This window comes from Cibotium barometz, chromosome 6, assembly GCF_041138505.1.
Source record: "Cibotium barometz isolate CiBa-2024 chromosome 6, ASM4113850v1, whole genome shotgun sequence".
In the NCBI taxonomy this organism is placed as follows: Eukaryota; Viridiplantae; Streptophyta; class Polypodiopsida; order Cyatheales; family Cibotiaceae; genus Cibotium; species Cibotium barometz.
In genome coordinates, this window is record NC_141051.1 from 62,145,285 (window position 1) to 62,160,308 (window position 15,024).

Below are 15,024 nucleotides of genomic sequence, written 5' to 3' on the forward strand. Positions count from 1 at the left end.
GCTGAGCCTAATACTCTGTTACCAATGTCACATGCGGAAGTTCTGGGAGTCTTCTTTCAACCCTAAACACCCTTGTCCTAGAACAACTTGATGCAAAACACAAGCAAGAGATGGAGGGAAGAGAGAGAGAGAGAGAGAGAGAGAGAGAGAGAGAGCTCAGTTTCAATATATTCATATAGCACAAAAAGGATGTGCAACTTAGAAAGCCATAGGCTACCTTGAAAAGGTGATCTTGGACTCCAAAAATCCTAGTCTAAGACTCAATCCATAAGGGGCTGAATGCCTACAAAGATCATGGCTTGAACCTTATATAGACCTTGTGACTACCCCATAAGCTGGCCGAGTGCTGTTGACCACCAGTAAAGAACAATAATAGATGGTCTGTTACCAGCGATGCCCACAGCACCCTGACCCACCAGCCGACCTAGTCTTGCATCCACACGATGCCCTTTTTGGTGCCTCCTTTGCCATGCTCATGCCCTAATCTATCTATTTTGCCTGCTACCCTTTAATGATTAGCAATGGGATCAAGCATGTACATGTCATGCACATGACAACCGACCTCAGCTGTAGTAAGGTTGAATTCTACCAGAGGTAATATATTCTTTCCTTCTTGCATACATTTTTTCTAAATAGCCATAGTGTTAACATCATTTGGGTCCAAAAATACCAAGTTTTTTTTCCCTTCCACTAATCCCATCCATCCTAGAGTGCACATGGGATGCACTAAAGAATCCTTTATCAATGTAAATGATGCAAACTTTTGAATCATACTTTGCTCTTTTAATAGATTCTAGAAAGCCAAGATATATACCCTAAACTCTAGAAATCCCTCTAGATCTTGAAGCATGGAATTGCCCTTTGGAATGGAATGGTCAAAAATAGCAAGTGTTACGCACGGACCGACCTAGAGCTAGGGTGGGAAATACATGGATTAACACATGGATTAACCCAAGATAATGTAAGGTCCTCACAGGACCATGCTCATAGATAATCCGAAATAGAACCATTGTGGAACAAGATAGAGGACATACACGAGAAACCACAACAACGAGGTTTCCTAAGACCTAAACATCGCAAACACATTGCAATGGACCGCAATATCCTATGGCTAGCAATGGTCTAGAGAAAATTCTAGTGTAGCCCACAAGGATCACTCTATACAAGGAAACCGTGGAGGTGTGGCTAGGTGCTATAAGATGCTTAGTCTTACTATATCTAGAACTTTTTCCAAGATGTATATGTAGCATCTAGCTTTGAGGTGACCCAAAGCCCTGGTAGGTGGTGTTTTCAAGGAGAAAAATCGATATACTTTATAGGGTTAATCCCAATGGAGATCTTACACTGGTATTTGCTCACCCAAATACCCAGCTTGGGCATAAATTAAATGTTGGTTTTCAGCTTATAGATGTAGGAGAGAGTGTCATACATCACTAAGAAATTATATGAGACTAGTAGAGCTTACACAAGGTTAGAAAAATGTTACAAAACGGTACAAGAAGCATGTATATCTAGTATAAAGGCCTATAGACAACTAAGGGAAAACTTGACTAAAAAGGAGATGAGGTGTGAATCTGGTATAAACATATATAAAGTGGCTTACTCCAATATAAATTGTGATAGGTCATTGCCCAAGCAACTCCTTCCTCTACTGCTATGGCATGCTTTTATTTTCTATTTAGAATAGGGCATTCAATGGACACGTCAACCATCACCTAATGGCATATTTAGAGGCATCCTTTTTTCTTGTCAATCAAACAACAATGAAGAATAAACACCACAACCTGAACGTGAAGCCTGCATCGGCTATTTTGATCTTTAAATTTAATCGGCTATTTTGATCTTTAAATTTAATAAAACAATTTCTATACAAGTTTGATACTACCCCACGCATCCTCTATCACCTCCCCAACTAATTGGCTATTTTGATCTTTAAATTTAATAAAACAATTTCTATACAAGTTTGATACTACCCCACGCATGTACTCCATTACCTCTTTCCCCCTCGCATCCATCACTATCCCGCCCCTATCCGTCACATCATAGTAGATCACTCCCTCCACCTCTCTCATCTCCTCCTCATCCAAACTGTCTCCTCTAACTCTTCTCCCTCTATCTCCTCTCTCACCGCGTGCCCTACTACCTCCCCCACCAAAGCACCCACCGCATCCTCCACTCCCACTCTTCCTACTGCTGCGGGTGGAGTCACGACTGGGGGATTGTCTACGTGATGGTGGCTGTGAGCCCTGACGTGACGATGGCTCTGAGGGAGTACGTGATAGTGGCTGTGAGCCCTGACATGACGGTGCTTGGGAGGGTGTGTGTGAGTGTGTTTGGGACGAGGTATGTCTCCTCGGTGGGCATGGAAGAGGAGAAGCTGCATGCCGTCTCGTCGGACTCATAGGCATAGACGGCAATGGAGTGCCCTAGATACTCGTGGTAGGGGTATAGACACCAGGCATGGAAGGAGGGGGATGGGCATACATGTACTCTGTAAGCTCAACTAGACTAGGATGGCACCCAAAATGATTTCGCATCTCCATCAGCCAATTGCTGTATGCAAATGGATCGGATGAAGAACCTGGAATATCCATAAAGAATCTGCAAAAATAAAAGTATATACATGATTGCATCAAAGCACAAATGTAAGCTAGGCGCACATATGATTTTCCACCATCTTATGTGGTTATCTTCAAAGGTTGCACACACATTATTGCATGCATGACTATCACCATCCTCATGTGCATCATGGGCTGTCTCTTGACTCACACAAATACCATCATCCAAGCCACCTATCAGCTCTAAGACCATAGAATGGGGAAACACAGTCGCGTGTATGCACCCGTCCAGAAACGCGTGTATACACCCATCCAAAAGCACGTGTATATGCCCGTGAACCGTCTGTGCAGACAGGATACACGCAGACATACACACGGCCTACGGATTTTTTTTTTGAAAGCGACCAACCTTCGACAAATCGTCCTTATAAAAGGCCCACTGTCGCCCCCTATCACAATCGTTCACCAGATGGCAACCAGAGAAGGAGAAGGACACTGACAAACCCATAAAGGAAAGAGACAATAGCATAAAAAAAATCTAAGGAAAGAGACAGGGCAAAGGACAAACTGACTCACCTCTGAAAAAGTGAGTCTTCTTTTTGGTCAGTTTCCCTCACCCGTGTGTGCTCCTTGTCTGCTCCTTGCACTTAGGTTTAGTGCTCTGTTGGAAAAGGCGACGACGAAGGAGAGTAGATCTATTTTTTGAAAATGTTTATTTGGGGAAGGCGGGTTATTTTTAGGCTGAATAGGTCGTCGTGTGTAAAAACGCGTGTATTTTCTCGTGTATAATAAATCAGTCGCGTTTATACACGCGATTTTTAGGATGTAGCCGCGTTCATACACGCGATTTTCAGCATGTAGCCGTGTTGATACACGTGATTTTTAGGATGTATCCGTGTTAATACACACGATTTTTAGGATCTAGCCGCGTTAATACACGCGTTTTTTATACTTTCATTAAGATGCTGGTGCTTCGGGATCTATTGTCAGAGATGAGTGGGAAAGAGATGACAATAGCCCTGCACCCCACGAAGTTGTGGAAGAGGAAGTGTTTGATGATATGGTGCGGTATCTTTTTAAGGATGATCCCAAAGGTATGGACGACGATGATATAGAACAAGAGCATCTTTACAAGGCTTCATCGACACTGGTTTTTGAAGGGTGCACATTCTCTATTTTACGTGCGTCACTTGAACTACTCAATATACAAACAGTTTATGGATGGAGCAACGCAAGTCTTGATGCATTATTGAAGTAAGCATTCTAACTTGCAAATTTGAATGTGTTTTAGGGTATAAGGTTTAGGACTAATTGATGATATTGGATGCAGGCTATTATCAAACATGCTTCTAAAGGGAAATAGACTACCCACCTCAAGAGACATAGCGAGGCGCTATGTGACATCTCTTGGAGGATTGGATTATGATCGCATACATGCATGCGTCAATGATTGCATTCTCTTTCGTGGGATGCATAAGGAGGCTCGACATTGTCCCACGTGGTGAGGCAAGGTATAGAACAGATGTGAAGAGTTTTGATGTACCTCGTAAAGTTTTGCGACACTTTCCTATAATTCCTCGCATTAAACACATGTTCAAGTGCAAATCCATAGCAGAGCTCATGTCATGGCATTCCTCACATCGATCGGATGATGGCATGTGGAGAATTCCCACAGACACTCCTGCTTGGAAGCATATTGAAGATGAGTGGCCCAGCTTTAAAACAGAGCCCAGAAACTCGAGACTTGGCCTAGGTATAGATGGAGTGAATCCATTTGGTTTCAAAAGCACCACATACTGCGTGTGGCTAGTTGTGTTGGTGAATTACAACCTTCCACCATCAATGGCTCAAGAAGGGACATCTTATGTTATCCCTTCTAATTCGAGGGAAACATAAAGTCAAGCATATGGATGTTTATCTCGAACCGTTGATTGATGAGTTGGAGGAACTATGGAGAGGTGTTGCGGTGGTGGACATTAGTAGGCCTCCCTCTTCTCGACACTTCGACTTAAAAGCAGTGTTGATGTGGACAATGCATGACTTTCCAGAATAATAAAATCAATATTTATTATGCGCGTGTTATGGCGGGCGGTGGAGGTGGTTTGTTTGGTAGAGGAGACTTTTCTGCAAACCATTCTCACAAGTCAACTACATCTCATTGTGCATTTAGTGGACGAAATTGCTTTATGTGGCACTGTGCATGCACGTTGAATGTTCTTTCTAGAGCGCTTCATGAAGACCTTAAAAGACTTTGTGAGGCAAAGTGCAAGGCCCGAAGGAAGCATGGCCGAGGGTTGGTTGATACAAGAGTCTCTTATATATATTTCAGAATTTCTTGGTCAGGTGGATAGCTCTTTGCCATGACTATGGAGCAATGAAGAGGACTTGAGGATGACCTCTATTGTGCCTCAAGGAAAAGGACAGAGTAAAGTAATTGACAGAACATTGATTGATGATCTCAATTTCACTTGCATCCTTAATAGTGATGTGATGAGCAGATGGGTTACAAGATATGAGGATGCAAAGACAAAAAGGCCAGCAGAAAGAGCTCTCTTTCGGAGGCAACATGGCTCTCGTAAGATGTACCCTAAGCATCTAGCAACACTTTCGAATGATATCCATGTTGATTGGTTGCATGAGGAAATGGAGAGAGTAGAGAGCGACGAGGGGCTGCATATCACGGCGGAAGAATGGGAGTATTGGCACGAGGATGCATGTTAAAGGTACACAGAACTAATGTTTTGCATTAGTTGTAAGTGATTTGCTTTTAATATTTATTCACATTGCTTACACAAATATTGCTTCTATTTTGGTCCAGTGCACTATGTTCAATGCTATATGGTGTGAAGGCAAGCATTTTCGAACACAAAGAATTGATGAAAAGAGGAATACACAAGATTGCGGTGTCATTAGTAGCTTTGAGGGAGCTAATGGAAAAATGGATGATTATTGTGGCACAATCCAAGACGTATTTAGGCTTGACTTTCGTCGCTTCTTTGTGTATGTTTTAGATGTCAAATGGCAAATGAACGTGGTAGAAAAAGGACCTAATGCAACGATAAAATGCCATGCAAGTGACTATGTAACTATTGAATCTACAAAGTTTTGGCAAACAAAGAAAGATAGGCTCGTATTGCCACAACAATGTGAGCAGGTATGCATTTTTTTACTAATGTGTTTCATGTACATATATATCTAAGCTCACATACCCCTTGACTTTTGATATGTTAATTAATTACTGCAGTATGTGTATTTGAGTAGGTTATCTATCTGCCAATGGTGCATGACATTAAATGGTGGTACGTCATCCCTATTGTACCACGTTCCAAAGTGATGTATAATACATTCACTGATATGGAGCATATGGAGGATGTAACAAGCCGCAATGAAGATGATGTCGACGAACATGCCAATGAAGATGTTGTGATCGATGATCAAGAAATAAGAGATGATCATGATAATGAGAATGAGCGTGCCATTTATCATGATCATGAGAATGACCCTACCATTGAGGATGATGGTGGTGTTGATGAGGATGATCAGGACATCGATACCATTATCAATGGACAAAATATCGATAGTGAAATAAATTTAATCGTAGCCTTACAAATTGATCAAATGGATATTGATGTTGATCGTTTGGCAAGGATGGATCTTATTGAAGATGAGATCAAACCCTAACCAATCCATCACGGTATCGTTCTAAATTGATGACGTTTCTATTGTATATGTTATCTTTTAATTATCTCATGATTTATATTTGAATATCTTTCATTGTTGTAAATGCATGTAGTGGGATTGTGTAATGATATATACTGTAATGTACTATGAGATGGTTTAAAGAAAATAGTTTTTAATTTTGTAAAGGAATTTAGTTTTTCTTAATAAAACGTGTATTGATGCGTGTATTAATACGTGTATAATTGTGTGTATATACATGCGCTTATACACGCGTTTCTGAAACCAGCATACACGCAAATTTAGATGCCAGTATACACGCCCTGGTAGATGCCCATATACACGCGAAATTAAATGCCAATATACACGCGCTCGATACTATTCAAATACATGCGCAACCATACACGCACCTGTAATTTATCGCGTGTATGAAACGTGTGTATGGCAGCATTGTCTTGTAGTGAAGGGCCTAAAAAAATTATCTTTGTTGGGCATAAAAAATCTTCTTGGGTGGCCACTGACCTGCTATTATGTGAAGATGGTAACATGAGAACATGTGAATAGCTTATTCCCATGTGTAGCCAAGCTTTTAAGGGGTTCCCAAATGGCAAGTGACCTGTTATTTTGTGAACGGTAACATGAGAACATGTGAATAACTTGTTCACATGTGTTATTATCACAAAAAATCTTGTGATCACGTGAATATTAAATCCCTGCATAGGCTTTATGCATACATGTTAGAGCATGCACAGGCTCTATGCATACATGCATATTAGAGATGCAAATCCTAGCGATATTAAGTTTTATAGATGTGGACCCCACCACCAAAAAATGACCCAGCATATCCGAGAGGGGCATCCTTGAGTACACCTCCTATACCAAAGGATGAACCAAATTTATGTAGTGTCTATGAGACATAAGCATCCTAGTGGCAGCTAAACTTAAAGTATGGGCCAAGTTATTGAGCCGCTCGGGTGTATCCCCTATCTTCTATGTGCCAGAGACTTTATCTTTCTGGTAATCATCCATTTCCATGCATCCCACTAGATTCCCTACCCCTCTCACTTCCACTTTTCCTACCCCTCTCCCTTCCACTTTGCCTACTCATCCTTCAGCTCCTACCACACAATGTGGCCTACTCCTATCCCCTCCACACAATATACCCTACTCACATCCGCGGTGCCATCTTCCTAACCTGCGGCAACCTTACAATGCCACTTTGGTGGTGATAGTGCAAGAGCTTCTTAGAGCTATCGATGATCAGTTAGTGGGGGGGTGGGTGTGATGGATGATTTGGAGGAGGTAAGCGGTCGCCTTCACCTATGGAGACAAACGAGGTTCCTGAGGATGGTATGCTTTATTATACTCTTAATGAGGAGAGCAGCCCTTTTATGGATGAGATGGGATGGAGGGTTTATTATAACTTTCACCAAGTAGTTAATCAAACGTGTAAAGATGCTTTCAAATCATGGCAAAGACCATATTAGAGAGTTTGGGAAAATCCCAATTTCCATTTTGCAAGATCAAAAAATGGGGGGGACACGGTAAACCCTTTTAAGATTTTGTTAAAACCCCCTCATGTGACATGTCATTGGAAAGCTCTTGAAGAGTAGGTTTTAAATCCACATTCTCCGACAACTTTTAGATTGGTATTCTCAAGATACACCAAAAATTAGATTGAAAAGAAAATTCCCAAAGTAATGGGATTTTCACAAAGTCCTTAATATACTCTTGGCGGGAGAAAAAGGATAAAGACTTCATATATGTGGTGGTGCAATGTATGCATGAACGGTTCCCAAATCTAACACACATGCAGTTTTTTGACCAATGGGCTAGGGATCGCATCATAAAACGTTGTGGACATAGCTATGCTCTCGTTCTCTTATAGTATAGCCACTTCATCATAAATCACTCTATACTTTACCTCAACAACCCCAATTTGTTGAGGGGTATATTTGCATGTAAGTTGCTTTCTAATCCCATATATCAAATTTATGTGAGGTGTACTCACCTCCTCCATCTATCCTTAGCCACAATCCAATGACCATATTGCCAAAGCTTTACTCTTCTCTTTCAAGAAATAGATCCATATCATATTACTAAAGTCATCAATGAATCTGATGTAGTACTTGCTTCCTTCAATGGATTGGGCTTGTACAGGATCCCAAACATCACCATGCACAATCTCTAAAGGTCTATCATTCATTTGGCCTTCCTTGGGAAATGGAAATCTTGTTTTCTTCCAAATTGACACGCATCACATACGTGTAAAATCACATCATGCTTGAACGAGCCTAAATCCATTTATAAAGTCTTCAACAAAGCAATGATACTCATTAAGTCTCACTTGAAATCCTTTCTCTACCATTTGTCCAACCGTCGATGATAAATTCTTAGTGATATAGATGACACATACAACACTTCAGATAGTCTTTATAAAGTCTTCCAAAAAGCAACCATTCTTAGTAAATCTCACTTGAAATCCTTGCTCTACCATTTGTTCAACCAATGCCAAATTCTTAGTGATATAGATGACACATAGAACACTTCAGCTGGTCTTTGTAAAGTCTTCCACAAAGAAACCATGCTCATTGAATAAATCTCACTTGCAATCCTTGCTCTACCATTTTTCCAACCGATGCCAAATTCTTAGTGATAGATAACATGCACAATACTTTAGGCATAGTCTTAACTCTACCATCCTGAATCCTTAATATGGCACACTCCCAACATGAGTAATAGGATGTTGTGTATCATCTCCTATAGCAACATAACCCTATGATTGTGTAGGTGACATTTTGTCAAAAGACTCTCTATGGAAAGTCATGTGGTTTGATGCTCCTGAATCCATGTATCATGTCTCATTAGCTTCACCATGTGAAGTCATGTTGTACATAACATGTTTCATAGCAAACAAATGATTTGAACTCCCATCATTGCTAGATAATGATAATTTCCATGTTGGACTCTTCCACCACACGGCACTTATGTTTTGTAACAGTCTCTTGCCATATGGTCAATCTTACCACAATACTAGTGATGATCAATCCCATTGATTTATTGTTATTGAGATTGCTAATTAATCTTCCTCTAGAGCTAGATCTCCCCATGCTTTGGGAATAAGATCCTCTACCACCTTATGCACTACATGATGATTGGGAATTCTATTATGGTGGTCTATCCATCCAACCACGCCCACCTATACGTCCTCTAGATATAGATATCCCCCTACTTCTTGCACCTCTATGAGAGTAGAATGCTTAGTCCCTTGCATGCTCATTGCTACTAGTGCGTTTACCAAACCTAAGATTTAACTCTTCAATAATAAACAATGAGACCAACTACTCAAAATTTGGTGGATTGCCACCTCTAATTGTGATAGAGGTATTAAATGACTTATACTCTTTTACCACTCAATGTGATAGCCATAAGATCACTATCATCCAATTTATGGATGCAAGTGCATCTACATATCCCTTTATCTCTTGTACATAATCATATATGCTCTTATTATTGTGAGTTATACTATGAATCTTTTTCTTCAATTGAATCTTAGTGCCACACAATTTCACCAAAGTATCATATGCATCCTTGGGATTATCCACATCCTCTTGATATATGACATAGCATAGAATCTGTCACACATATAGAGAAGTAATGCAACACTTTGTATGCTCTTTCTAACCAAGTTCTATGTGCTTAAAGTTGTGAATGTTTTTGGATTAGTTGTAAGAAGTCATGGCTCTTGCTCTCATCACCTATCACCAAGCTCTAGTGACTTTTTCCTTTCAAGAAATTTTACATGCAGTACTTCCATATTTAAAAGTTAATTTGATCAAGATTTTCACCCACAATTTGCACCGGACCATCACCCATGTTTACTGAATACAATGCTTCAATGATCACACTCAACCAACTAGTGTAACCAATGTGGTTCCATGCTAGCCACTAATATATGTATGTCATGTAAAAATCCTATCAACAATGTAGTGTCAACACCACTTGTATAATCACTTATTTCTCAATGCAAAAACATAAACCATCCTTAAACCATATACATGCCCACATTTCACTCCCAAATTCTTATTTGCTGCATACATGATTGCATTAAGCATCAAGTACAAGCTCAAAAGTTGTCTTGTAGATCTTTTGTAAGCTCCAAATCAATCCCCTCGTACAAAAATGTCTGAATTAGCTTCTCAAGAGCTTTCCAATACCACGCAGCAATAGCAAATACCACGTAGCAATAGAAAATACTTTTACCACTTATAATGCATACATTACAATTTCTCAAGTTTCCAACCTGCAACATCAAGCTTCAACCAAGATTCTGGAAAAAATTCACATACATTAACACTTTAACTAAATGTTATACTAGGTATCCCAAATCTACAACATACCCTTATCTTTTTATGTTCATAATTTGAGCTACAAAACTCAAAATCCAATGTTTGGGTAGTCAAAACACATGTAAATAGAATGAAGATATACAAATAATACTTGCATAAATCCTAATTAGCTCTCACACATGTAAATAGAATGAAGATATACAGATAATACTTGCATAAATCCTAATTAGCTCTCACACAACGATAGATAAGAATAGGAGAAGCTATTGTTCCATTCCATTCTTCTTTTTGCGCACTCTCAATATTCAAAATCCAGACACACATAATGATAAGTTTACACCACACTAACGTTACACCAAATGTCCACACACTTGGTCATCATTGGGCACCGCCAACTATTACATGTCAAACCATTGAATATACCATAATACAAAACATTTTCTTGTACTATCGAGGTTGAAACATTTAGTTTGTAGGGAAAATGCTTGAAGTGTCCAAGAGACACATTTAAATAACAAATGTTTAATGGCAATAAGGAGGCAAGGTGTACAACCGTGGATCAAGACATCAATATCAAATCATATCATGTCTACAGTTTTTAAAGTTGGCAAGCAAGATATTTAATTGGTGGTGGTGGCAACATTTCATTTTCTCTCACCCCATTAAGGGTGATGAATGCCATGTCCCTCCCCTGTGGTGCTATATGTATGTTTTTAAAGTTGGCATGTAGGATAGTCGACTGGTGGTGGTGGCAACATCTCATTCTCTCCTAGCCCATTGAGGGTGATGAATGCCATGTCCCTCCCTCGTGATGCTATATGTATGTTTTTAAAGTTGGCATGTAGGATAGTCGACTGGTGGTGGTGGCAACATCTCATTTTCTCCTACCCCATTGAGGGTGATGAATGCCATGTCCATCCCCCATGATGCATGGATATCGAAGTGGCAATGCACAAACCAAATCCCTGCACATTGCATCATCCATTTGATTCATGAGAAATCTTATTTACAATGACAAATTTTTCTTTAGAAAAAGACTTTCTTCTTCAACGTCAAGAAGGACTTTTCAAAATGAACTCAAAATACTTCAAAGCAAATTAAGAGAGTAGCAATGAAGATTATGAGAGAAATAAAGACGGAAATTCATATTGTGTGATAAGGTAGAGGCTAATATGTGTGTGTGAGTGTGTGTGTGTGTGTGTGAGAGAGAGAGAGAGAGAGAGAGAGACGTTAAGGTAAGCAAGATTCATAATAAAGGATGAGGTGCTGCATAATAATATTGATTACCTGGGTTGAGAGCTTGGAAGCGGACGGCAGCCCAACCGCCAGCAGGCACGGAGACGGTGTTGCGAGAGACAGGGTTGACGAGGTTGAAGGAGGCAGGGTCAGTGGAGGCGTTGAAAGTGCCGTTGCCCCTGCCCACCTCGTAGAAGTTTTGGCCGTGGAGATGGATGGGGTGTTGTTCGAAGAAGAGCGTGGCCGTGTCTTGGTATACCACCTGCACAGTGCTGTTGAAAGGGATCACCCGCACCCGCGTCCCCGGCAATGCCACCTTTATGTCCGGGTTCACTGCTGTGTAATCGTATTGGAATAGTGGCACGTCCGGGAAGTTCGTCGTGTAAATCCCGCTTATGTTGTAATAGTAGGCCTAGAACAATGGATTTCACACTCATCTCATTTGTATATTTTTCATGTCTATTATAAGGCCTCACTAGACGTATTCAAAATGAATCATAGACCTCTTAAACAGACACTCCTATATGTGCGGGTCATAATATCATACACACACAATCTATTTAAAGGTCTCTTTCTCTGAAAAAAGAAGCTCTATATATTATTAGATTTGAATATAGATTCAAATTTATTGATTTATAGTCACACGTTTACTCTTTCAATATTATATTATATGTAAAGTATGTATAGTAAGATAGTGATGTATCTTAAACCCCTCACATAAGTTGTCTTTTTTGTTAGTTAGTTTAGCTAAAAACATCAACGTCAATGTCTCTTTGACCAAGAGTTTTAATTTCAAAATGCACGAGTTTTAGAAAAATCCATAGATTCTAGATATTCAAAGAAAACTTCTATTTGAATTCTATGACCACTTTAGGTGTTCAAGATAGTCACACTTTAATATAATAATTCTACTACTGCTAATAATATAATAGTATTAAATTTTGACTTGTGTTTTTTCTTTTAAATATGGTAAAAGGGATGGTGTGATATGCTTACCTGGAGGAGCGAGACGTCGGGGTTGACGAAGGTGATATTACTGATGGTGGCTCTGATGAGGGTCTGGTTGGGACCCTCGCAGGTGGGTCCGGTCGGACAAGGCTGGAGAGAGTAGCCTATAGTGTGGAGCAATTCCACGTTCACGGTTTTGGGGACGTTGTAGTAGTAGTAGCCTTCCGAGTAGTTCCTGCCCTTGAGGCTGGAGTAGAAGCGGTTGACGAAGTCGGTGTCGTTGGCCAAGGGGAAGGTGGGCAAAGTCAAGTTGGTGGATTCGGGCATGGAGCCGTTGTAGCTGAGGATGGCCGTGGTGGCGGTGGGGGGAAAGGGCACTAAGGACGTATTGGGCATCGAGAAGACGGAAGCTGCGATGTAGTATTGGCCTATGGGCTTGTTGGCCGTGAGGAGGACATTGGAGGTCTGGCCGGGCGCCAGCACTATAATGTCTGTCGTGTATGGCTCCACATATTGTGCATCGGCCTCCACGACTGTGAGGCTGTGATTGGCCACCGCGAAATACATGTGGAAGTTCATGCCTGCATTGATTAACCTCAGCATCACCGTCTCTCCTTGCGTCACAGTGTATACCACCGTCTCTGCATGCATATATTCCATCCACACGCATAGTACAGATTAGAATCTAATTTGCCTTGGAAGTTAGCACATTATAACTACAACCACAATAAAATTGCCTTGAGTTTTATAACACATATTTCTCCCCTTTTTCCTTCCTTTCTACTGCAATATTGTGCATACATAGAAGAAGACTTTGGCTGCTTAGGGGCAACCATTCATGATATTAGAAGGCACTAGGACCAGCTATTACGATACTTACCCTTGGATGAGCAGTTGTAAAGGTCCCCAGGCTGTCCATTGATAGTAATGGCATTGGAGATGTTGTAACCTCCACCTTCAACAAGTGCCTGTTTTATAACATCCTCCACATTCGCGTTCCACCACTCACCTAGACAAAAGCAATACTTTGATTTATGAGTGATCGTGTATAATGCTAGATGTTTGTTGAAGAGGTTTTAATTCTTTCAAGGAAGTTATAAGCATAATGATTGAGGTTTGTCTAACCTAGAAGGAGAGGGGGGAGCTCTCGGTTGGGTTTGGGAAATGGGTAGGGGGTCTTGTTTTTCTTGAGAATGATAAAAGCACCATAAAGGCTGGCTCTCAGCCAGCTATTATGGGCATGCCAGAAGAGGGTGCCCCTTTGTTCAAGGACCTGAAACCGGTGCACATAAGATTGGTTGGTTTGGATGGGGCATTGCGTGATGTAGGCTGGCCCATCCGCCCAACACGAGCGCAGCTGCCGCACACCATGCCTACATAAAGACCATTACGTCAATAGAGTTAATTGTCAACACCAGCACCCCGTCATATTCAAAAATTAGTAAAAATTATTGCGAGATCATACCAGTGTATGGTTATGCCGTATGAGACAAGGTTTGTAACGTTAACCACCACCTTGTCTCCTTCCCTCACATAATTTGTTGGGCCGGGGAACTCGCCGTTCACAGTCAAGAGAGACTTCGTCTTGCAAAGGCGCGTAACATTGGTGTTTTGTATCTGACAAGACCAAAAGTCATGATCAGCGCCCAGGATTAAATATAGGGCAATTATTAAATGCAGCAATACAATCAAAAGCCCTGCTACAGCTTCGATTAATATGTATAAATACAAGGGAGGCCTGTTTAACCAACCGTGAAATTGAAATAGCGAGTTCTTGCAGAGGCCACGTTACAGAGGGTGAAGGCAAAGAGTAAGGTGAAAGTAAGCCTGTATGGAAAGTTTTTCGGGATCATCAATAGAGTGAACATATTTTATATCTATATATATATATATATGCGCAAACACACAGAGAGAGAGGGAGAGAGGGAGAGAGAGAGGGATTGAATGATTTAAGTATTCTAAATTAGCACAAGAGGTTCACAAAAATCTATATGGCACAAGAGGTCATAAGTGGTTTTCACTATAGAGAGAGAGAGAGAGATTGATTTAAGTATCCGAAATTAGCACAAGAGGTTCACACAAATCTATATAGCAGAGAGGTGAAGCTTATAGTAGCCGTGGAGATGCATTAATGTGATCGATCATTTATACATGTCTAAGGGTCACTGACTGCTCTTGCATGAGTAGAGGTTGCCCAAAACAGTACAACTCTATCTGATCTACGTGTGTGCGTTTACTGATATATATATATATAT

At 40.6% G+C, this 15,024-nt stretch overlaps 1 protein-coding gene across 1 annotated transcript; it reads right to left on the minus strand.

Moving 5' to 3' along the window:
- Nucleotides 1-10,979: 10,979 nt before the first annotated feature.
- On the minus strand, nucleotides 10,980-14,659 carry LOC147637951 (laccase-4-like). Its single transcript, XM_086798970.1, has 7 exons — nucleotides 14,521-14,659; nucleotides 14,235-14,386; nucleotides 13,895-14,142; nucleotides 13,650-13,778; nucleotides 12,818-13,410; nucleotides 11,873-12,233; nucleotides 10,980-11,550 (listed from the first exon to the last, which is right to left on the minus strand). The coding sequence occupies exons 1-7, from the start codon at nucleotides 14,635-14,637 to the stop codon at nucleotides 11,414-11,416; spliced, it is 1,737 nt and encodes a 578-aa protein (XP_086655096.1). The 5' UTR covers nucleotides 14,638-14,659; the 3' UTR covers nucleotides 10,980-11,413.
- Nucleotides 14,660-15,024: the final 365 nt, after the last annotated feature.